Source organism: Coloeus monedula, assembly GCF_965178545.1.
Source record: "Coloeus monedula genome assembly, chromosome: Z".
In the NCBI taxonomy this organism is placed as follows: Eukaryota; Metazoa; Chordata; class Aves; order Passeriformes; family Corvidae; genus Coloeus; species Coloeus monedula.
This window is the reverse complement of record NC_138822.1, coordinates 41466599-41492400: the sequence shown is the minus strand read 5'-3', so window position 1 is coordinate 41492400 and position 25802 is coordinate 41466599. Positions and strand designations below refer to the sequence as shown.

At 38.3% G+C, this 25802-nt stretch overlaps 1 protein-coding gene across 1 annotated transcript in view; it reads right to left on the bottom strand.

Moving 5' to 3' along the window:
- Positions 1-1868: 1868 nt before the first annotated feature.
- The window catches only part of FOCAD (focadhesin), a 96525-nt gene continuing 72591 nt past the window's right edge, over positions 1869-25802 (bottom strand). The window contains exons 26-45 of the mRNA XM_082300998.1: positions 25208-25316; positions 24584-24700; positions 23997-24235; positions 22479-22568; positions 19535-19682; positions 17489-17608; positions 16470-16592; positions 15559-15636; positions 15110-15181; positions 14840-14942; positions 13637-13717; positions 12458-12586; positions 11355-11470; positions 9845-10105; positions 9132-9221; positions 7495-7672; positions 6011-6108; positions 4901-5152; positions 3646-3721; positions 1869-2293 (exon numbers count right to left, since the gene is read on the bottom strand). Coding sequence (XP_082157124.1) covers positions 2220-2293; positions 3646-3721; positions 4901-5152; positions 6011-6108; positions 7495-7672; positions 9132-9221; positions 9845-10105; positions 11355-11470; positions 12458-12586; positions 13637-13717; positions 14840-14942; positions 15110-15181; positions 15559-15636; positions 16470-16592; positions 17489-17608; positions 19535-19682; positions 22479-22568; positions 23997-24235; positions 24584-24700; positions 25208-25316 — 2554 coding nt within the window. The 3' untranslated portion in view covers positions 1869-2219. The remainder of the gene's footprint in view (positions 2294-3645; positions 3722-4900; positions 5153-6010; positions 6109-7494; positions 7673-9131; positions 9222-9844; positions 10106-11354; positions 11471-12457; positions 12587-13636; positions 13718-14839; positions 14943-15109; positions 15182-15558; positions 15637-16469; positions 16593-17488; positions 17609-19534; positions 19683-22478; positions 22569-23996; positions 24236-24583; positions 24701-25207; positions 25317-25802) is intronic.

Here is a 25802-nt window from a genome sequence, read left to right as displayed (position 1 = left end):
CAGCCTGCAGCCCTGCATGCCAGCACTCCGGTCATGGGACTCATTCTACAAAGTCTCACCAATCCAAATGATATCATAGCTCTGGGAGCTGACGAAGGCTTCCAGTTCATCCCGTTTATTTCTTGTATCGTGTGTGTTGGTGTAGAAGCATTTCAGATATTCTCCTAAATTCTCAGTGCTGTCTGCAGCTCTGTTAGCATTGCCACCCTCAAGCCATGATATGCCATCCCTTGGCTTACATTTTCTACTATACATCAGTAGGAATTCAGTTAATTCAGATGTTTATATATTGCTCTGCTATGCAAACTGAAACACAGCAAGGAGGCATCACACAGCAAGTCCCTTTAAAAAAGACAAAATTTCATCTGAATTAAAATGCTAATACACATGCAAACTGAGATGATTAAAGATGTAAGTTAGTTTGAAACAGTACATTAGAGATGGCACCATTAAAATTTGACATATTTGGCTTTGTTAGAAGTTACTTAGAAGTGCACATAAATGAAAACGTCATGAACTGAGATACTGAGTCGGTGACAAGGACTTTCAGTGAATCCTTCTGCACATTCACCTTTAGATGTTTTAGATAGTTTTCTCAGTACAGAGTTGCATATGCAACAAAAAATTACCACTAATTACCCACTATTTTGGAAAGGCAAACAAGTACTGCATTAATCGTCCACACACCCCATCAGGGAAGAAATGCCAAATTGCTGTGTGAAGCTCACTGCCTTCACAAAGTACCCTTATGGGATGAGAAAATCCTAGAAAGAGTCATGGAATCATAGACTATTCTGAGTTGCAAGGAAGCCACAAGGATCATCGAAGTCCAGCTCCTGGACCTGCACAGGACAATCCTGAGTAACACCATGTGCCCTGAGAGCAGTGTTCAAATGCTTCTTGAACTCTGTCAAGTTTTTTGCTGTGACCATTGCCCTGGGGAGCCTGTTCACCTGTCCAACCACCCTCTGGGGGAAGAACCTTTTTCTAATATCCAACCTAAACGTCCCCTGACACAGCTTCAGGCCATTCCCTCGGGTCCTGTTGCTGGTCACCACAGAGAAGAGATCAGTGCCTGCCCTTCCTCTTCCCCTCACAAGGAAATTGTAGACTGCAATGAGGTCTGTTCTCTGTCTCCTCCAGGGAAAAGTGACCGACAGGTCTGACAAGAATTTCTTTTACAGAGGAAATGTTATCAGTCCTGAAAACAAGACGATTCCTCCAATAGGGTGTGTCTTCTAGATGTATGGCAATATCATTTCCTTCAACCTGATAAAAAATCAACAATGCTCTTACCAGTACTGTTTTGAAAGACACTAGGGAACAGTGCCCAAACAATTATATTCAGTTAATTTTTGTCTACTTCAGCAAGGAGGATTGCTAAATATAAAAGCTCTTTTAAGATCTGTCTTGGCAAGATTGCAAAGTGGAAAAATTCTCTATTCTTTTAGAAAGATAAAAGTATTAAATAAGGAAAATAGCAGGGGCTAATCTAGTTAAGATGATAAATGTGGAAAAGAGTTGCTGTATTGTCCCTTTTCCCTAGAGGCAGAGAAAAACTCCCGTTATGTGCAAAGAAGTGTAAAGGAGACAAAAACAGTTAGAAGTGGAAAGAAAATTGCAGCTGTCCTGGAGCTGCAGATACAAGTCATCAGGATCATTGACTCATTTCAGCGATCTTTATAAACCCATTGCAAAATTGACATGCATGCCACCCCTTTCAGAAACCCTGCTCACACTACATAGTGATAATGTGTTGTCACTACTGCACAGGAACATTGTGTTATTGCTAAAATAATGCTCATTCTAAGTCTGTTACACTAAAACATACTTTAGTAAATATACTATATCCAAACAAATTTTACTAGTTTACTTTATTTTCAGCCATTCCTTCAAAGTTTCCACGAATTAAAGAAATATCTCACTGCAGCTTTTGAGGTTCCTAGATGTCACTGAAACAACTCAATTGAAATTGAATGTATATTTCTCATTTAGATTCAGCACATTTGCAAAACAATAACACATCAGTTAAAGATAAAATACTGTTTTACATCTTAGGAATATCTGTGATAAGGCAAAAGGGTAAAAAAAAACCCAAACCCAATTACAAACTTTGTGATAGGAAACCTCTTTGAAATACAGCTTCTTGATGCCTGAGTAATAATATTATGTTTTCAAGTATGGACAGTTTTCTTCATTGGATAAGGTACGGTGTGCGGCTACCACCCATAAGCTTTAGTCCACACAGCTTTCTTCTTGAACTCTGCAAGAGATCTCAAGGCCAGAAGTGTAACTGTGAAGACAGGGACAAATTACATTAAGTTGCGCAGTCCAAAGGAAAGGATGTGAGAGTACTCTTCCCAGTAATTTTACTAACACATATAGGTTTAGTTCTCCTTTTACTGACTCTTTTCATAACTCTTTCACTTGTGGTGATGTACCCAGCCCTTCCTCTGCTTTGTGGCATGTCTCCTACTGAAATCATATCACATCATCTTCTAATTAGTCTATCACTTAGGCATACAGATCAACCATTATTGCAGAAAGTTCAAATTCAATGAGCAATGATGCAAGCCCAGACACAGAAGGCAGTGGGAACAACAGAAGCACAAAGTCTTAATTCCTCTGCATAATTCACTGATAGGAAATGCAACTCACTGATTCCTTAACTCAGTTTGAAAGGATCATGCTTTTAGACAAAATCCCGTAACCAAACTAGTCACAGTCTAGTTATTCAGATGGAACTTTAACGTTCTAGTATGTAAAAAGAAAAAAAAATGGAAAAGCTCAAGGGGAACAGTGATTTACCTCCATCAGGGCATACTCAGAATATCCTGTGAATATCAGAACTCTCTGTTACACAGAGGAGGTTCTACAACAGCCCTTAGCATTGCTTCTGGTGGAGATTAGCAGACACTACAGGGAAATTTATCAGAGTGTGACTAAAGACTGCAGACCTCAAAACAAGGCTAATTATCCTAATAATGCAAATAACTTATAAATGGATTTCAAGAAGCGTTGTTTAGGTCCAAGAAATCAGGTGGTCCAAAGGAAGTGCACAAGTGCACTTACTTCACTTGAGAATATTTGTGGTGTCCTCTTAAAACGACTTGCACAGATCCTGCATATGTAAATAAGCAATGGGATATATGCTGGGACTACAACTCCTACCATAATTCAACATGCTGTCTACTTTCCAACTTTCTTTTCATATATATTTTCAGCAACCCTCATTTCTCTTTCCTTTTTTATCAGACCACTTTACTAGGCTGTCCTAGTCCACCTCCTATCCCTTCCACACAGTGCAGTCTTCAGTTGCACCTAAGTTATGCAATTTGTATTTTGGTACTGGAGGATTTCCCAATACTATGTTGCATTTTATTTTTAAGGCTAACTTCAAAAACAACAGAGAGATCTATCAATGAAATAAGCTTGTAGACTAGATGTATCTCTATGTCCTTTGGGCCCTAAGTGCTATATCATAAGCATCTGCAGATGAGACAACAAATAAAGGTGTTACAGACAAGAATGTCAACTTACCTGTGAAAGTGTCCTCAAAGACAAAATCTCACTCCTTACAACAACTGTATTTTACTCTGTACTGACAGTTATGGAAAAATGAGGACCCAATTAAAAATATATTACCTTTCAGTAGGTCCATGGAAGATTTTGATAATGCTTCCTTAGGACATTCCATCATATTGATCAGCCAGTCAATAAACTGAAGATTGAAATATGAAGAAAAATCTGAATTAAAAGAGCCCCTGTATCAGAACACGACAAACTCTTTTCAGTTTGACAGACAACATTTGATTTCTGCTAAATTCAGTTATCTAATCAGAGGCAATGGCCAGAGAAGCTTCTGCCCAAAGTAAACAAAACACCCTAGAGTACATGTCCCTGTCAGCACAATTCTTCCCACAGCTGGATCTGAAACTCCCTTTGTTCCTTCTCATTATCTCAGCAATAATTCTTTGCAAGAAGGCGGCACACTAAATAGCTTCCCTCCATCTTGCCTGTTCATACCTTTAACCTATTAATATAATTCTTTCTTATCAGTCTCTTGTCCAAATGTTTTACTGCAAATCCTTCAGAACTCTTATTGCCTTTGTTCCTCTTTTGACCTCCCTCATTTTTTGTTATTTTTTTCTGGCAGTGCAGGGTGCCTGGATGACAATATGGTATTTCAAACTCATAAGGATGATTTTCAGGCCAAGGCCTCACATTCTTCCTTAAAACCTAATTAGGCACTTGCGTACCAACAGCTCACCCCTACATTCCTTCCACATTCTGAATTCTGATTTCAGTGGTAACTCTGAGCACACGAGCATGCTCAGAGAAACTAGCTCTCAACAGATTCCAGTTTGCACAAAACAGCCAACTATTAATCTACAGATTAATAGCAGTACTTCCACATATAACAATTACATGCAATGCACAGTAGGTTAGTCAAATTAGGCAATTTTCCACATTTATTTTCAACTCATACTTCAAAATAAATGACACACATTACAAGCTGTACGGAAGATCTTTGATTGCTCTGAATTTACAGTGTGGTGTGTCCAACTGCAGAGGATCTTTCTTTCAGTTTTTAGAACACTGACTTGCTACTAGCAGCTCCCAACTCTTCTCCCAGTTGTACTTTCTTAAGACTTTGACTCCCAGTTTCGGAATTTGTGGTTTTTTTGCAACTTTCCAATTTTACTTGAGAAACTACTTTCATATCTGATTAAAAATAAAGTGACATCACAACTGAGATGCAGTAAAATATAGAGGAAATAACTGCTTTACCAAAGTATAGCCCCAAGTAGTCAGCTTGGGTCTTGTAGACCCAAGCTGACTACTAAAAATGGGGCACTTTCTGACTCCTGTAAAGTGCTTACCACTACATGCAAATTACCTTCTGTGTTTGTTCTTTCCATGGTTCTTTAGCCAGCAAAAGGGAAAGGCTGCTTGGAAGGAGAGTGAGAGTCTCTTGCACAGCAAATTTGTCAGTCAGGTGCTCGCCAATGTGTTCCTCAGGTAAGTCTGGTAATGCCACGTGGTGTTTCCACAGTGACCAGTCAGCACTGAGGCCAAGAAGTAATGGTGCGCCATGGTCAGCCCAGACCACCACAGAAGCTGCAAACAGCCACAGGAGGAAATCTGTGCACTAAACGAGAAAAAGGCAAAAATGCACATTAAATGAATAATGCAGAAGGAGAAAAACTCCACCAAAAAACCAAACAAAAAACTCATCCAAAAAAGAAACCTATCAAAAACCCAAGACCAAAATCCAGATGGCGACTTGCTCTTAAAAACAAACATCTAAAAATTCAGCTGAAACTCGAAATGCAAGAACTAAAAATTCTTAATATCCTTCTGTGCTTTGAAGCAGCATAAGCCTCTTTCTAAATTCAAACTGAAATGTCTACTAAGGAAAGTAAAATCACACTCTTCTAAAATAATCTTTTGGATTAAAGCTGATCCACAATTCATTTAAAATGGGAAAATAACTTTTTCACAGCAACCTGACTGTTGAGGGAAGTCAGAGATGGTCACCCTTATGGTGCTATAAATGGTTGGGAAACATTGCAGCAGTGTAATTGATGCCTTTCTGATCTAAGCAGCAGCTTATTTTATGTCCTCAAACAGAAGACCTAAACAGCTGAACAACATTATTTCTCTAAAACTGTCCAAGCCCTCTCAGAGCCAGCAGCTACACAGTTCTGACCTGCCCAGACAGTTCCATGAGTGAATTCAAAATTTCCTTCAATTGTTCTAAATACAGTAAATTTGAAGAAATTATTTCCTTTAGTTGCTTTAAGGTTCTATCATAACTTAAATATAAAGGTTATTTTAAGGTAAAGAGTTTTAAATACACATTCATTCACAAAAATTGTTAAGATTTTCTCTGTGGAGGTAAGATCACAATCTTCTAAAATATAAAAAATATTTATTACTAAGGAAAAAAGTGAAATATATCAGAACCTCCTTCTTTTCTTGCTGCAAATTATTTTCACAGCATTACCTCTTTCAGATCAACATTTTGTATGGGTGTTGACTTGTATGCTACATTTCTGATGTAGCCCATCAGATCTAACAGCCAGTCCATTCTTTTCAGAACCCCTAGAAAAAAATAAGAACAATGACTCATGTAAAACACTAGAATGTACTTCTTTTTATTAAAAAGCAAGCACAGAAGATCACTATGGCAAGAAAGTAAAAACTGCAGAAGAACAAAGATCACCAACACCACTATCACATTTGATTAATTCTGCCACTGACTGAGAACATACAGGCTCTTAAACAGAACAGAAATTTTGCTTATAATGCAGGCAACACATTGAACACACAGAAGAAATAAAAGCTGAGTGAGAATTATTTCACCTAATGGCAGCCTGCAGGACGCACTAACCAAGTCTGCACATAAGACTGCTACAGAATACTAAAGCCTCCCTCTGTGTACCGTGTGGAGTACTGTGAAAATGGTCCTACAGTATTGAGAGGGTCAAGGCATGCAAATAAACTCAGCCCTCAATTCATCTCAAGGATGGAAGACATTTCATTGATTCAGGTTCTGCTGTCCATAATCTGTTCTATCTCCTACAAACTAGTAACGATGTTCACCACCGAGACCACGTTACTTCACACATTACTGTTTTTATGTAATCTTTACAAGTGTCCTTTTTCGCGCTGTCTCCTCTTTTACCCAAAGAACTCTTACTTCACTCAATTAAAACTCACTACTCTTTGAAGTTCTTCAAGCACAGCTGGCAGCTAAGGCATCTGGCAATATAATGCTTTGAAGTTGTTCAGTGAACACAGGCAGACAAAGACCCTTCTGCCATGAAAATGAGACCTCATTCTTGCCTTTTTCTGTTCTTGTTTCTTCCTTCCTTATCTTCCCGTGTGATTCTCCTACTTCTCTTGCATCAGGCCTTATGCTCTATCAGACCCATAGCTGAGCCAGCCCAAATCATTAACCTACCAGATGACTATCTGGTCTAGTTATGAAGAGGAAAAAAGGGAAATTTATTTCCTATGTTAAATCAGTGCAAGGAGTTCAGGAAAGGAAGTTATCTTCCTAGTTCAGCCAATCTCATGGGAACATCCCCCCACCTTCTGTGTCACATACCAGTAAGTCAGATTTTAGGTCAGAAGGTTAGCAGAGTTGCACTATTAGAAGTCTCTGATGTACTATGTACATTTGTAACACTACCCTAAAAAAAGGGGGAGACAGATCTAGTTAAAACTCTGGTCTGTAAACCACCTTGATGAGACAAATAACTTATAGCTGGACCACAGAAAAATAAGTAACTGGAGAAAAACATAAAAGCAATGTGTGATACAAGTATTTGAATAATATGAGAATTCTGGAGACAGTAGTTTCTAATGTGGAAAAATTAGGAAACACTTAGATTAAACCATCTTAAAATTATTTTAAAAGAATCAGTGTAGATTCATAAATATCTGTTGATTGCATTGTTGATTTTTCTTTAAACCTTATCATACCTGTATTTTCATGTCTCACAATACGAGCATGATAGAAACTATGCAAGAGCATCCATAAAATATTTTCTTTCTGGTGATATCCAGCCACAGTATCAATCATGGCACTCAAGTTCATCAGAGACAATCTGCCTTGAGAAACTAAATACACTTTCACGAACATGGCCTTCTCTATATTGTTCTGCAAATGCAACAAAAAACATGTTAAATTGAAATGTACGTTTCTTGTGGGAACAGTAAATTTTGCATTTTTCTTTTCAAAAAAAGTAAAAAACTCTTTGAATAACTATTAGGCTCAGTTTTCCTCAAGACATACTAAACAGAAGACTGTTCACATTACTTGAACTTTACACGGTTCAAAATAGTTCAGCGAAGTGTAACTCAGTACAGCTTGTTTTCATACTGCTTTAAATTTTACATTCCCCTTTGAAATGGAATGAACCAGCTTGACAGTTCTGGAGACTGAAGTCTTCTTGCAAGACAGATACAGTGTAGTGACAAAAATAGGTTTTCTTAAATAATGTTTTCCAGTGTGAAATTAGAACTAAAAAATATAAGGAAATGACAGTTCAGCTTCCACAACCTATTTGAATGCTTAATTCTCTACTGAGTCTGATAGCAAACAGAACAGGGAGCTTTACGTCACAGATGTTTGTTTTTAAAAGCTTGATCTGAAAACATCAAGCTCTTCTACACAAGTCATTTCCTTAGCATTTCAGCTGCTAAGAATTCCACTGCTAATTGATTCCACTGGTGAGCTACAAGATGAAAGTTTTTTTATTCCATTATCATCCTCAGTCATCTTGTCCACCAGGAAACATTCTGAGTGTGAATGTAAATATAGAACACAAAGTCAAGAAAGAAAGGTTTTTCAGTCAATTATTTTACGTTTTTAACACAGCACAGATCCACCAGTTCAAGGATAGCTAGTCACCAGGATGCATTTACAGTCCAATTTCAAGCAGGTGTTTATATGAACCAGGTCTGCTGTTTGCACCATTGGTCTGGGCTTTAGAAGACATAATGCCACTCTGCTTCATGCCATTCCTGTTCTGCTAACGGAAGGAACTTCACAGAATCAGTTAGGTTGGAAAAAACCTCTGAGATCATCAAGTCCAACCTGTGATTGAACACTACTATGTCAACTAGACCATGGCACTGAGTGCCACATCCAGTCTTTACTTAAACACCTGATGGACAGTGTCTCCACCACCTCCCTGGGCACCCCCATTCCAATGTCTAATCACCCTTTCTGTGAAGAACTTCTTCCTAATGTCCAGCCTAAACCTCTCAAGGCGCAACTTAAGACTCTGCCCTCTCATCCTGTCTGGGACTGGTTGCCTGGGAGAAGAGGCCAACCACCTGACCAAGTTACTTAAGACTCTCCAGTTTAAAGCTCCCAGGTGAAACCACGAGAAATTCAGTTGCTTTGAGAAAGTTTGGGATATGGATTCTTACCACTTCTGCTTCTCTCTGCTGCCTGCAGATTAAATCCAGAACATTCTTACCTACATGTCAGATAAAACGATTAAATGCTCCCTGCTCCCAATGAGCTAAAACAGTCTGGTGACAATAAAAATGAAAAGGTTGCTTGTTTCACATGATTTGGTGATAAAAGACCAGAGCTAAAATGTAATTACCTTGGAGATCTGGACAATGCGATCGATCTCTGAATCAGCCATTTCTGAGATACATCTTGCTACATCGATATACATCTCCAGTTCAACTCTCTGGAAACAGAAAAGTAAATGCATGTCTAAATGTCTATTTCCAGCTTTCATCATCAAAATTGGTGAGTTTAGGAACTTGTTAATGATAATGATGAATAATGAATCTATCCTCTGGCCTCACTTTACTTAATCTATTTTAGAAATTCTGTATTTGCTGGGGAATTTAATGTACTTCAATCTATAAGAATAATGTTATTTGAACACTTTCAAAGAGTTTGTTTTATTTTTATCAGAAAAGTGCCCTTCCTTGGAGGTATTTTCTGTAGCTAAATAGTTTCTTTAAATCACTGTGAGAAGCTGAATCCTCTGTGGGAAAAAAAGGTGCCTTCTCACTGTTCACCTCTTCTCTTTCAATTACATTTATTTCAGTACTAATACTGTACTTTCCCACTACCAAATCATTTATGAGGGAGGAGTGTACATTAGATAGGTTTCACAATGTCATATTCTAAAATAACCAAAAGTAACTTAAATTGAAATTATGCCGCTATTTTAACCATTATCTTAAAAACTGTATATCTAATTCATGTTTTGAATCTGACGCATCAGTGCAAAAAGATGGGACTTACCATCATTAAAAATATCTAGCTACAGTGTACATACACCTCATACTTACTTCTTACCTGAACCTCATTTGGAAGAAGCTCATATATTTTCTCCACAGCCCGACACAAAAAGCTCCAGCAAAACTGGGCAGTGTTGGGAAGTTTCATTGCCTGGATGAGCCCCTGTAGAACACACTGGCAAATTTCTGGGCTTTTTGTGCGCTTCTTCACTTCAAATTGTTGTATCAGAAACACTTCTGTAAAAGACTGCAGTTTGTCTTCTGCAACATGTTGCATCCACAGGGACAGGGACATGAAGAGGTATTTCTGAGTTTTCATCTGAAAAGGAAAAATTTTTGCTGTTTCAAATTCTAGTTCTTCACTGACCTTGAACTACTGTTGGATAAAACTATAAAAGAAGTGGCTCAAACACCACTTATAAAAGCACTGAAAGTCATAAATATTTCTCAGTTCCTTTCTTTTTCCCTTTTTTGATGAATTGCTTGAATTAAAAAGAGTTAATTCAAACACGTCAATATTATGTTTTCATTAAAAATTGAAGAACTTACTTTCAGTGAACCCTAAACATCACATCTCTGTACGGACAGAGCAATTTTATTACAAGGTGCCCACTGCATTCCTACATAAAGCATACAGACTGTCTAGACAGTCAAGGACAGATGTACGGTAGCCATAGCACCTTTAATGTTGCTAGCTGTGAAGAAGAATTAATAACCTGTACGAAATGCAGAGTTACGTACTCTGTGGCTCACCTCATTTTTGTGACCTCAAATTCCCACTGCAGCTGGAAAAGTGGTAGTCAGAAATAAAATCTTTTTTTTGGTACCTTACAAATTATGTATCTTAAAATTGCCAGCAAATGTTTGCATATCTAAGACTAATGAATTAAAAACAAAACCACTCCATTCAGAGATCACAGAAACAATTAATTTTCTGAGAATTGTCAACAAATCTGCTCCTGAACTTGTACAAAATGACAGAAATGTGCAGTCGAGTGTTCTGTGGGATTCAGGGAGTTCTACATACTGTACAATGGAATCCACATTTTAATTCCAGAAGAACAGAACAGCAATGAAGGATAAGCCCAAATTTGATTATGCTGTAGGCTAGTCTGCTGGCTATCTACAAAATTAAGGCAAGATTTTCAAGACATAACTTTTTTTACTAGTTAGCTAGATCAAGAGACCTTGCTAGAAAAAGTAGGTAAGCTTTTGGACAGATTAGAGTGGACCTTTTTTTTGAGACTATCAGCTGGTATAATAAAAGATAATTTTTCTCCCTACATGTGATGCCTTATGTCTGCAGGTTATCAGAGCTATAGCATGAAATGAGAGAGAGGAAAAAGGTCTTAATCAGTAAAGTAAAATAAGTGTAGCAGGTCTTAAGTCTGCTTTGAATTTCAAGACCCCAGAATAACCTTTCTCTCACTATAAATGCTCCCTAAATGGTATTTCTGATGAATTCTGAACCCAGTAATCCTTTTCTGGTGAGACAGCCTAAACATTGTCACTGAGGAATATTATATGAAAGAGGCACTGAGCTCCCACAAGTTTTCTGACATACGTACACTGAGACTGTAGATAAGGGGAGGTGCCACCCACATCCCCAAAAGCATTGCTGCATTTTGAGATGACTGGGCCTGCGTCACAGCCAGCTGAAGGCAGAGATTTTTTACCTCATCACCTAAAACAGAAAAAAACAAACTAAATTATAAAGAAATTATTTTCCCTTTAAATTTGTCCTCAACTCATAAAATAAAGGAGAGTTAATGTTCTACTAGAGCACTACATTACAACTTATTTTTCTAAAAACACTACTTAAAGCTTTTAACATGTACATGTTAGAAGACTCCTCTTCCCATTCAGGCATTTTCAGCAAGAAATCTCAGCATTTGTTCAAGTTATTTCAATTCACTCAGGAACAAAATTGTGGGAATGCTAAGAAAAGTAAAAATTTTAAAAAAACCCTCCTTGCCAAATAAAGATAAGATTTAATCCACAGAAGGAAAAATGAGTCAATATTCCTGGACTAAGATGCTAAAACCAGCCACAAAACAAACATACTGTTTCCTCTGCAAATTCCCTGATTTACAAAAGTAAGACACCTAAGTGAAAAGCAGGAATAAAAAAATCCTCCAGACATTTAACAAGTTTCAGGTTTCACAAGAACTGCAGACCTCAGTACAGGAAATTTTTCCCATTATTTTGAAAATTATCACCCAGTGTAATTTAGTAGAAAGTGTATTTCAAACTAGTGATAGCTAGATGAACAGTCAAATAGTTCAAATATGTGAAAAAGCTGCACACAGCCTCTGATATGGGCACTGGACCAAGCATTTAGCAGGTACTGAAAACAGGATACAATTAGTTGAGTTTCATGATGGGCTCTTATGTAAATAGTTCAAATGAAATATTCAGGCCACTTTCACCAACATTTTAGGGAACTTCTCAGCTTTGATCTTTAGCTTTTCTTCAGTTAAAACAATGTCCACATGGTGATCACAACTATATACTTGCAAACACTAAAAAGTCAGTCTTGAAAGCATAATAAAACTTTAACCACTGCACTAACTTCAAGTCCTGAAGAGGGCTCCAAAGTTTGTGAAAGCTGCATTAGTAAAGAACTCTTGTGACGAATACAAAAGTCCTAATAGGAAACTATTACTCTTACCGAAGTCCAGCCTCATCAAAGGAGAAAGAATGGATGCCCAGTTTACAGGTGGATACTGATGGCTTTCTCCAACTAACGCAATGGGTGCCAGTGCTACTTTCACCAGCTCAGCAGGGACAGATTCAGGGCCTACAACAGAAGATTTAGTCAGACACACATATTTGGCTGAACAGCTCAGCAAAAAATAGCTAACACTGTACTGTAGTTCAAGCTGTCGTAAAGAACTGGGAAGTGTTATAAAATCACTGTTACTTCCTTCTGCATCTGAAAATTAGCCATCTCATTTATAATCAACAGTTACATTTTTAATCTCCTATCAAAAATGGCTTTTTGTTACTAATAAATAGAAACTTTCTGGTCCTTTGTTCTTGAGTCAATTTACAAGTTAATTACAGATATTCCGCACTTAGTAAGGTAGTATTTTTGCATTTCTTGGGAAAACAGCACAGTTTTCTGACACTGCTTTCCTTCCTCATCTTGTAGGTGCAGGCCAAAAGAACAGTCAGGCAAGTGCTAATGCTAACCTTTGCTACATACTGTGTTACGTTAACATAAGTTAACTCAGTCCTCCTGGGATCAAAACATGGCCATTTTTACCTCCATGTAAAGCAAAAATTGCTTTATAGACAGCTGTGAGCTCACTTAGCTCCACATAGGAGTAATCCTCTCTATCTTCCTTAAGACTTTACTCCAAGACACCTATCGTTTATCAGGCTTCCTCATGTAAGACCATACTTTCTTCAGGCTTCTTTGTATCTATCACAGCAGTAATCTGTTAGAATACCACTCTGTTACAGAGAATCTTAACGTAGCATCACTAAAATAAGGGGCAGCATAAAGTCAGTCTGATGATGAATATGAACTGACCATACAAGCTAACACTTAAAGTGATTTGACTTTCATTCTTACAGGGAAGAAACATTATCTCACCAAGAGAGAGGGAAGGGGAAAGGGTTTTAAAAGTCAAAAATTAGGTGGAGAAAACTGAAGTACTAACTACACAATACTACCTTATCTTTTTGAGAGTAATTAAATTTTTATTTTAAATACCTCACATTACTGAAGGCCAAATTAGTACTTAGAAAAGTCCTCCTAGCAAATAAAAGCAAGTCTTTAGGGACACCTTTTACAGCCATAACAAATTTCCCAGAGGAATACTGTAGTTTGATCTTTTCTTACCTTTCTTTCCGCTTTCAATGACAAAGTCAATGGCTGCTCTGATAAAGCTGTTTACAGGTAAGTAGCTAAAATCTGGAGGAACTGTGAAGATAAAAAGACTGCTCATATTCTAAAACATCAGCAAAAATTATAACCTTCTGCTCCAGTGTAAATTTAAAGGCCAAAGTGAGCTGTGTTTGAGCTAACTGATTCTGTAGGTGACTCAGAGTATTTAGACCACAAGATTGATAGATATATTGGCCTTTTCACCTTTAAGGCAAGCTAAACATTTCTGGTGGTGAGAAGTGCCAGACCTGAAAAAACAAATTCAGAGATCAACTGAAAAGCCAGGGATAAGAACTTCTTTAAAAATATACTGGGCACTGCAAGCTGGGCTTTGAAAGGGAGAGCTTCAAAATTTTACGAAGTTTAATACAGAAGAGACATTCCATATCTATCTAACCTTAGGCATGCATGCATGCATGCAGGCATACATAAAATCAGAAACTTTTGAGAATTTTGTTCTCAGTAACGTTCATCTACATTTTGTATTTTTGGTTCCCAGTTTTGTTCACACAAAAGTGAACAGCTTCAACTTCATTAGTTTGTGCGTATTATTGGTATTTTACTAATGATGTAATCCTGCCTTTATTTTACCAATGAAAATTGAAACAACAGTTGAAGTTAGTGGTGTATCAGCTGCCCCGAAAGGGCACAGAACACTAGTTTCTTTATTTCAGCTAAACAGAGATCTCTTCTAGAAAAATACTTCTAGAAAGCCATCTTTTTCTTGTTATGGACTAATTTTTAAGTACTTATTTTTTTATACAGTGGGAAGTGCTAAAACAAATAGTAGATCAATCAGTTCTAAAAGGCACAGAGTAGATGTCAAATACACGTGCCATATGAACTGTAAAACCTCTTTACAGTTTATCCTATAAAAAAATAAAGAAACAATATACAAGTTTGACCAGAACAATTTAGAACCTTACTTTGATACTGGAAGTAAAGGCAGATGTGGGGGATCCTATTCAGTACACTGATTCCTACTTCATGTTCCAAACTTTAGGCACACGGGACCATGAGATCTCCAATTCAAAGGCTGTCATGTCACTTCATAGGTCTTCAATGTCTAACCTGTATTATCTAATGTGTCCCTTGCTGCCTTTTTAGTGATGTGCTATTTCTACATGTTCTTTAAGCAGCAATAATAAAGCATCTTACCAGATGCCCTGTTCTGGGTAGAAGACAAACAGGACATGTGAAGACGTCCCAGAAGTCTTGTTGCATTTGTCTGAAGACCAATTTGCTCTGAGAAACTAATAATCTGTTGAGACAATAAACCACTAGTTAGACAAATTTCCCTACACTGCCTCATTCAAGCTGGATACAAACGCTACGTAGTTTCCTTCAAACAGATCTGGCTTGCTTGTGCAAGGTGTGAAGGTATGCTAGTCCATTATCCAAAGGAGGAAACAGAGGCTACCTTCTTACCTGTGTAAGGGCTCTGATCACTTCATTCAGCTTACTTTGAAAGTTTGAGGACTGAATGCTCTCAGATTTCAGCTGCCAGAGAAGAAGAAAGAAAGGTGACTTTTCTAAGAGGGAAAAAAAGAAGCAACAAACAGAGAACAAATTCTGAAAAGACAGATTACATTTTCACTGATGCCTTTCTCTGGGGAGTGGGAGAGAGAAAAGAAGAAAGCTTAAATGGCTGTTAACTTTTCCCCAGTGGCATTGCACATGGGCCATACTATGGCAAAACAGAAGAGACGCCATTTTATGGATAGCAATTCAATATTACTTGGTATGTACCCAACATGAATTATTACAAAAATGTGATGCCCTGGTTTACAGTCATTGCTGTAGCAATGGGGAGGATGCTTGCCTTCTAGCCAAATTTCTCCATGAGATTAAGGTACCATTTGCTTGCATATTCTCACCTGTATCATGCCTCCTTCAGAGCCCACCAGTGCAACCAGGCCACTGACAGCAGCCAGACGCTCCATTGTTGGAGAACCCTGGAAGCATAATTCAGGACCAGGGAGTCAATGTGATGACACAACACTACTGTAGGACAAAATGCTTGTTTCTTCCAACTTAAAAACCATGACTACTATCACCAGTACACCTCTAATCCCAACAGCCTTTTCAGGTCAGGCTCCAGCATGGTAGATAATATTAATCCCTCTCTTGGTGAATGAAAGCTTTATATGGAGCTTCCTCCTCACTCCTCTAAATATGAAAACATCATGGATTGACAAATCACTTTTTTCCCTAGCACAATCTGTATTTCACAAAATATACCAGTGCGATTCAACTCAAAACCTGACAATTACCTTCAGCTGCAATCTTTATGTCTAAGTTTAGAATTTGATTTGAAACACCTACCTTTTCTAGATAAATTGAAATGATTTTAACTAAGGCACTATAATAACTCTTCTTTTACTCTAGTTTTGACAAGCAGCACCTAATTTCACAAGACATTTTCACTTAATAATCTAGACTTTATCCTTGGACAATGTTCCAAATTAGTAAAAATGTCCAAATTAAGACCTCTTTGAGATAAGCATTTCTCATAAATTACTCAGGTAGAAGAGAAACAAGGATTCTTTTCTCTTTAGCAAACAGCCCAAAGTTATACTCTTGCTTCCAAATATCAATTAAACAGCACATTCAGATAGTCGTAACTTTTTCTAGCATCACTCCTGCAGAAGCGAGGAAAATTATGTCCCTACTGTTAATTTTAAACTGCACACCACCCCTTCCCCACCCTCCTCTACCCCCACCCATGCAAAAAAATAAAACAACAGAACAAGTAAAAAACCCAGGATATGAATTCAAACTCCTTTACCTCTGCAAGCACAATTTTTATCCAGGCTGGCATTAGTCTGTTACTCAGGTCTTCAGCTTTCCCATGACCATAAGCTGACAATCCATGTACCATTGCACCTAAAGCTAAAGCAAAACTGTAGGTCTGTAAGGCAAAAAGAATTTATTAAAAAACAGATCTTAAAAAGGATTCTATATTCTTTTACGTATTTATTATTGAAACATTACTTAGATATTTATTATTTCCCAACAATTAGAAGTTATGTCTTTGTCTAGAATACCAGCTACTTTCTTATTTAAAGTGTTTTCTCATGTCAAGTGACATGGGACTTTCTGAGAGTAAATCTTTGGAACATAGAGCCTTAGTTTCAGATTTTCGTAGATATGAAGATAAAAAGCTCTAGCACAGGTAATTAGCTCTGACTTCCTATTTTTGAGATAAACATTCTGAACAGTTGATTAGTGTAATAGCAGGCTTTGATTCAAAATGGTTGCCTTGCCGGCTCCTTCATTTCCTGGCAAACATTAACCAGAAAAGAACTTGCACTAAAATACTGAGATTATTTTTGGCAATTTGAGGGGTACCCTAGGACAACAGGGATGAAACATACACCTGGAGGAAGCTGTGGCTATGGTTTTGATGCATTGTCTGGAGGCTAAGGGGAAAGCAAAAATTCAGAAGAGAACAGTTGATGTATTTTCCCACCAAGAAAAAGAATTTATAGAAATATGCTGTAAAACAAACAAAAAATGGCAGGACACAGGGACTAAAGGCACCGAATATAACAATTTCTCTTCTAAATGCAATCAAACACATACAACTTGCTTTTATTTTGCTGTCTGGTAATCACTACACACATTAATGAATAAAGTGGGAGTCTTAGTAATTGCACAGTATGCACAATACATTCAATATTAGTTAATGATGAAAGTAGATCAATATAATTGTCTTGAATTACAGTCTGGGTAAAGCACTATCCAATATTAAATAGATAAAGAGAAAAAGAGAACTGAAGCAAAGCCCAAATACAGAATTATTACCTGCTGATTATTTTCTGCTAAGGTCCGTAGCTTGCTCATGGCCTTTTCAGCCTCAGCTGCTTCTATGATTCCAACACTGAAAGCGGAGACACAGGAACAGGCCACAGAATAGGCAAGTACCTGAAAAAAAATTTAGTTAGTGTCTAATCAAGCTCACTGTAGCAATGGTCACACTGAATAATGCACCAGCATGACAAAAAAGGCATAACATTTTCAATTAATACTTTCAGATGTTTATTCCCTCTCTGAAAGATTCTTCATTGATGCTAATAATGTTAAACAAACACAACTAAAGCTTGGAAGTACTTCTGATTTTGCAGAGGTCCAACTCCTGACCTTCTACACAAATGTAGCTATTCTCTCAAAACAGTATCTGATCATTATTTATGTAAGCATACTGAGCATGCTGTGCTCCCATCAGGACTACAAGCAGGTCCACCAGGCCAGAAAATAAGTACGTAGAACAGTGTCTCACTGTTGTGGCATAGGCCACAACACGAGCCTCCTGTCCTTCCAGAAGGATTCACCAGCAACACCGCTGTTCTGTTCTTCTGCCTTAGTCACAGAGAATAAGGAAGTGAAGTCTGAACTAGCAACAAGCCAAGTGTGCCAACTCTTTAACCTCCTTTGTACCAAAGTTAAGCAGCAGAACAATACATGACTATAAGGCAAGCAGAGAGCACCCACCTACTGTGCAGGATTGACAACAATTTGACCTGTAGCAAGTAATGTGCACATTGTACCTCTTGCTGCATCAGGCCAAAATTACTTCTCAAGTAAAGGGTTATATCCAAGTTATTTACAGCTCTGAAAGAGCCTCTTGTGCATCTCATATAGTAGCATTCATCCTAGAGTGCTGGCCAAGTTTTACTCAACTGTACAAATCCTTACAGAGATTTTAATTGAAATGGGTAGGTTTTGCTTCTCATCCCAAACTATCTCATGATGTTAAACAGCTGCTGCCTTTTATCTCAGAAGTTGCTGTACTGAACTCAGTTTAATTTTAACAATGCACTTGAAGATCTCTGGGGACAGATAAATTATTTCATAGCTGTAAGTAATTTTGATGCATGAACCATAAACTGCAAAAGGCTAATCCCCAACACATATGTACTGCCAAAAAATTAAACTCCATCGAAGAAGACATTTAATAAAGAGCTTTCAGAACACTACCAACAGGGGGAAAAGAATAATACTATCAATCTATACTAACTTCCTGAGGAAAAACAGGATTATGCAACTAACTGCTCAGCTGCTGCAGGCTTACATACATCATGTACAAACAGGGTTGCTTTTCTCGTGCAAAACATCTGCTTGTTCTGATTTTTGTTTTCTGTTGAAAACTATTCCAATTTCATCAGTTTTCATTCTCAGGTTTTACCTCAACCAAGTTACAGGCAAGTACATGGTCTAAGACAAGTGCATGGACCATGTCAAAACTTACAGGAAAAAAAGCCTGGAAAAAAACCCCACTGAAATGCATGCTCAAACTTAGCAGAGCTCAGTTTAAGTGTTCAAAACATAAAGAGAACAGTAAATGGGGCTGCAGCAGCATGCACAAATACAAAATTCACATTAGCTAGTGACACCAACTTCCAAAGAAGTATACAGGAGGCATATTGAAGGAGGAAGTATTAGCATTTAAGTTCTCTCTCAGAGTAACTTGTTGTCTGCTTTCTAGTAGATCAGACGAGCAGTAAATAATTGTATGTAAAAGACCCATACCCACAGTTACTCAAGATCCAACTTTCAACAATTTAATCTGGGGTTAAGGAATTAAAGAAGACCTTTAAAGGATCAGGTCTGTTATCTTTTCAGGCAGTTTCTTAACGTCTGTGCAGCATTACACATTATTCTATTCTTATTATTGTTGTTACTGTCACTTTTTTTTTCCAGCAGACACCAACCTATATATTGTGAAAAAAAAAAAAGAAATCAAGCCTTCCAGTACTACAGATAGAAAGCTTCAGTAAAGAGACGATAGATATTAAAGGGAGGCAACAAAGTAAAAGGAAGATTTAAAATTTGTGATAAAATAGGTCGTACCTCCTGGACTCCTCTGCTTTGGTCCTCACTGCTGTCCAGGTATTTGCAGAGTTTTCGCAATGAAGCGGAAACATGCACTCGTGATTCTGTTTGGCTACTGTGACTCATAAATGAAAGAACAAGTCCTACTCCTAAAATACATCCAGTGCTTTAAGAGAAAACAAAAGAGAAAGGATTAAGGATTAAGCAGCTTTGGCTGCTCTGAACTCCCTTTAAACCCCAACAAGGTTTGTGGGCAAGAAGACCTCTTGGCCTTGCCTGATAACTAGCCCTGTAGATAATTTATTACCACAGTCAATTTTACAAATGCTTTTTATTTCACACATCCTCTTCAGGAAACACTGGATGAAAGAAGAGCATAAGAATAAAATGTGTATTTAAATAATGAGTCCTACACATACAGCCTCATTATTCCTTCTGCCTCTGAAGAACCAATAGTCCCAATAACAAGCACCATCAACTAGTATGAAGGAAGTATGATCCAAACTTCTACGTGTGATTTGTCCTGATAGTACAAACTTGGAAATCCCAGTTAAACATACTAACTGCAGGTTCACCGGGTGTATTAGGATCTGGTGCTGTCAGGCTCCTAAAACAGTTGTTCCATTTGCAAAAGTAATGAAACTAGCGATTAAGCCAGAGAGCACCTAAGATGGCTGTAGAGAGATGAAGCTATGCACCTGCATTTCATAAGAGGAATGGTCAGGTGTGCATTCTAACCCATATGTACTAAAATTTGCACATGCAACAGTGGAGCAGTTTCATCAGGGCAGACATATCCAGCGTAACCAACTGATGCTGAGGATACTTAAAATTGCAACCAGAACATAGGTTCAAAGGACATAATTTAATGGGGCAGCTGGCACAAATATCTCCACAGTCTCCACCTCTTTTTCAGATTTTATCAGAAATTCCATTCTGGACTAAAGATCTCTTCCTAAATTCTGCATGTGTGCTCCCATAACATGTTCCAAGTAATCACTTTTGTCAGAAAACTTCCAAACAGTTCTGGCTTCCATCATGAGATACTAAAGCACAGGAGACGCTTACTGCTCTGAAGGTGATCTTTCACTGGCACACATCCACAATAGCTCGAAGAAACAGCTCTTATCTAGAGATGATTTTTTTCCCCCTTGCACATCTCCCTGACACTGCATGTAGCAAGCAGTGAGCAGTCAAATGAACATGGCTAGATTCTTAGGCATTCTCCTAAGCTTCTCCAATCCAACTTAAAAATGGGAAGAGCTGCTGTTTTTACTCAGCTAGGTAAAAAAGAAACATCTGAGAATAACTTCAGTCATATTTATAAGCAAATGTTTTACAGTAACTGGGGATTAAAGATGACTGAGCATGGCTAGAAGACTTGGAGCGGTGTCTTGGGAGGGGTATTTTTTTCCAACAAAGATCAAACAAACCATTTTAAGTAACTGGTATATCTGAATTCATGAACAGTCAATAAAACAAGGACATGGCTTATATACAAGAGTTCTAAATTCAAGTTTACACTACTGCTTTTTGAAAAAAGGACATAGAAAGAAAATGCAATTTCTCATTAGAGCTATAGTATTTTATGTTATTCGCTGTTAACAGAGACTTAAAACATAACTGGGGACTAAAGCAGGAATAAAACTTCACCTTCTCTGCTCCCCTTTTTGCAACTAACAATTGATTTCACTTGGCTACCTTATTTGTGAACTACATAAAATGAGTATTTAAGTATACGTCATCTACATGATACCTGAGATTTCCCAGCACATTTTAAGTGTTTTACTGCCAGAGCATCAGGTTGCAGAGAGCCCTGCCTTCCACCGGGGGCAGCCTGAGCCCGGATAGCACCAACTCCCACACTTACACGGCTCAGCAGACCTATACTGAAAACACTGACAGCCGCCTACTTTTAGTGAAAATCACCAGTTTGGCAGAGGTGAAACACTGGTGAAAATGCTCACTTCTCACAGCTAATCACACCTATGTCACACTGGATGAAAAGGCTGGAAAGGATCTTCCCTTGGAATAGCAGTTCACAAGTGTAGAAATACAAAATTTGCACAACTCTGCAGCATTTACAGCTGGACATTACTTCTTTTCACACAGAGAGAACTCATGTTAGACACCAACTTCCTCTTAACCTTAAAAACCATAGCCAGCACAAAAAACTACCCCCTCTTCAATCTTCCCTCTCTTGCTTGCCATTGTTTCATGTTCTTCTGGCAACCTCTTGCCGCCAGAGAAGTCTGGCTTGGCTCTTCTGTGAGGCTTTGATCTCCAGCTAACAGGCTGCACAAACCAGCAGCAACAGGCACAACAAAGGGGTGCAGCTGGTACAGCCCCTGTGTACGGTGTGTCTCACCCAGTGCCACTCACAGGGCAACAGAAATCCTCACTAAGCTGTACAAGTTCACAGCCCAATGATGCACAGCTGTGACTCCTCAGAGCTTTTCAGAAAGTGCACTGGACAAAGGAGGGCAAAGGCAAATGGTAATTACTGCTGTTGCTTTTGAACAAGGAAGAGCTGGGCAGAGTCATGCTCAAAATCAAAAAAACCTTACGCATGCACACTGAGCCACTCAAGATACTGTGGTTCCTTCCCTGATTTGAAAGAGAAACAACTTCTTCTACTGTGGGAGAAACATGCTGCCATGTTATGTTAGCTCTCATGGCAATTGACACGTGTTTTATTGTCTCCAGTCTTAGGGGTTTCAAACCTTGGCTGTAAAAACTGAAGCAATGTAGACCAGGTCCATGACTGCCTCTGTTTTAGGGAGGATGCGAGCCTCCAAAGGGCCTTTCCAGCCTGCACAAGTTGTTGATTCTATGGAAGTACTCAGAACAGGTTGTCTTCTTACCCTATTTTTATATTGTTCTGTGCAGAATTAAAGAAGAAAGTGTGAATTAGGAAGGTAGAGTTCAAAATAAAGTATCATCAGTAATACAGGAAACTCACTTGTACTCCAGACTGGTGTCAAAGCAGCAGTCCTCCAACACATCCACGGACTTCATGAGAACGAAGTTCATCTGTTGACCAGGTATATCACTACAAAACCAAACCAAAACAGAAACAAAAAAAAAAATCCAATGCTGGACAATGGGAGGAGGTGCCTGATAAAACATGATCTCAGCTAGACCTGTAAGTATTTATATGCTGAAAATTCATTACATTTTACACTATTAGCTCTGTAGATCTCTCTCCACCTCATTCCCTAATTTATGGATAAAAAAAGAAGCATTTACATCTCACTCCAAATATATCATAGGGACTCCCCTCTTATAAAACATGTACACCATTTTCATAATGTACAGGACATCTTTAATGGAAACTAACTCTATGATCTGATATTAGCTATAGCTACATCCCTATGAGTTTTGATTTGTTGCAAGACAATACTTTGAAGAATGTGTAAGATTACGCTTTCAAATTATGCAGGGCAGTGAAAGAGTAAAACTAGTCTGCAAGAAATGGTTACATTAATGTATTCACTTAACACCCTCCACCACACAAAAAACCCCCCCACAACCCCCCAAAATACAGATTCACATACTCCAAAACATTGGGTTGATGTAACTTCACTCTCTTTAAGAGACTTTTAATACTTGTGTGTAGCTCAGTTGTCCCACTGACTGAACATCCAGAAGTAGACCATTCCTAAATTACGTGGCTGAGTCAGTGGCAGCAAGGCATCAAGACACCAAAGCACGAAGATTAGAACTCAGCAGTGCTTCAGTTTTAACAAAACCAGGTGCCTTGGAAACATTAGCTTCACCAAACAACTGCCAATCAAATCTCTTTGGTACCTGTGCTTGTGTACTAATTAAACATTTATTATGGGCATATAGGAAGACAAAATCCCTAGCAGTCAAGAAACTGGAGGAGTATAAAGCCAAACCTACTTCTTAATTTCTCTGGAATCACCAGAAATTTGCAACTGTGGCCAACCTTTCTGAAAAGGAGGCATTTTCTAACAACTTCAGAACACCTCTGTGCTGCAAACATAGCTGTAACAGCATGCTTTAAAGACAGCCCATTACTCTACTTCCATTGTAGCTCCATCCTCACATGTGTAACTCACATGATGTGAGTGAACACTATCCAGTGTCCAGAGCACCACTTACAAAGCAACCAATGACGACTGTGAATTATTTTACGATTATGTCTTCTAGTGTAACTAGTCCCTTTTAGAAGAGCCACGTGTCGCTCTTCTAGCTGACTGCTTTGCTCTTTGTACCTGAGGATATTATGAAAATTAGTCATCCTGAAAGAATGACAGAATACCTAGGATAGCTCTGGAGGGGGCTAAAGTGTGGGGGAAGACTGATAATAAGAGACACCTTTTAAGAAACATTACAAAGCCTCTCAAGAATCATTTGCCTGCAATTTGTAAATACTTTAATTCCCCAGAGCTTAAGGCCACATGCAGAAAAAGGAAGTTACTTGCACAGCAACATTAAATATGGTACTTCTTACCTGACTTTTTCTTCATACAAACGTGAGATGAACATCCCCAAACCAAGACCCATGTGGATTTGAACAGCTTGAGACTCATCAGCATTTGGTTTCCCAGGTAACCTGTCAGTAAGCATACTCAGGACCTCCTCAATCTTCTCCTTACATGATACAATGAAAATTGGCACCAGGAGAGACAAAGCTGTGGCTGCACAGGATCGAGCTATAATACTAGCAGTATTTTCACCTGAATAGGATTTCTAGAAAAACAGAAAAGAGAGTATTTCATATTTCTTTTTCTCCTACTCCTTTCCAGGCAGTAACACTCAGCACTTCAGGAGTTAAAAATGAACACCTATAAGGCAAAGAGGAACACAGATGTATTGCAATCTTACATTCCTTGCATGTTGCTTTTACCATTTTGGTAATAAAGACAAAAATTTAAAGCAAACACAAATATAAAAAGAACAATAGCAAGAAAAGTTTTGATTTTCCCCTATTCCAACTACCACAGCTCAAACAGAACTAGGAAACTTCATTATTAGAACTCCAGGTATGAAATACAGGTATGAAATATGTTGCCTTGCCTGTAACACCACAGCACATACCTGATAGAACCAAGGGAAGACCTGACCTTTAGGTTGGTAACGGCTATTCACAATACTCAAGAGGGTCTCTGTGACCATGGAAATCCAGTGTTTCATAGGAATAAAATCAGGTTCAGTCTGCAAAAATCAAATCCAAATAGTCATTATTTTTTCTTAAATCAAGTTTTATCTTAACAGAAGCTCAGCTGCTGATGTTCCAGCTGTGATCCATCATGAATGAGATTATTTTGTCATTCCTATGTACTGTAAGTAGCATCATTTACTTGCCAATGCTGACTCTCCAGACACTACTTTTGATCAAGCACTGTTCAGTGGAGCCAAAAATTATGAAATTACGAAAAAACAGTTTGGCTGGCTTTCAGTGTCTATAAAGTGACCTCCATCTCATCTGTCAAAACCATCAAATAAATGAGTTAGTCATTATGCTTCTTGTGACAATGCCCATACACACACTCCCTGTTTCTGTATAGATCACAGCATCTGACAGATGGCATTCACTGAGTGTGGTGAAATTTGAACTTGAAAATGAAAGGTACTTCACATCCACTTACCAGCCCCCCAAACACCTGGTCATATTACTTCTCTGTATTCCACAAGAGAAGGGACTCTCCTAGATTCACTCACCTCAGGCACTCCTTCAGTGTCTGAGGAAAGGCTGCTTTCGTATTTGGCTACAGCAACAGCAAGGCCAGTTAAAGCAAAAATAGAGTTTCCTTTCACCACTGGGCTGTCTCTGAACACAAAAAGGCAAACAGTTAAGAAGCATAATAGAGATGCCGGAAACAAAACATGTATCTCAAAGCAGAAAAGTTATGCTACAGGTGATCCAGGAGGGAAGGCCTTTGCACCTAGCAACTTCACTGGGCTCTCTTCTAGCTCAGCAGAAACCTGTTACATTTCGTCTTCAGGAATTAAAGAACAGAGAAGAGAAGTGTTTTGGTCTTTTTTTCCTTGTCTGTCTTTTATATAAAGGCCAGCACACACAAAATTGTATAAAAGCAGAAGCTTCCTTCTACTGTAATTAGGACTGCTACCCTGTGAGCAAGGAGCACTTATAGAAATGCAGCAGTTGGTCTTAGCTAGTACCATCTCCATAGAGGACAAAACAAAAATATCTTCAAATGGAGAATGCTAGAGAGGCAGATGCCACTTCATTGCAACAGCATCACATGATTTAGCAGAGCAGCCATTATTGAAGTATCATCTTAAAAAAAGTTTT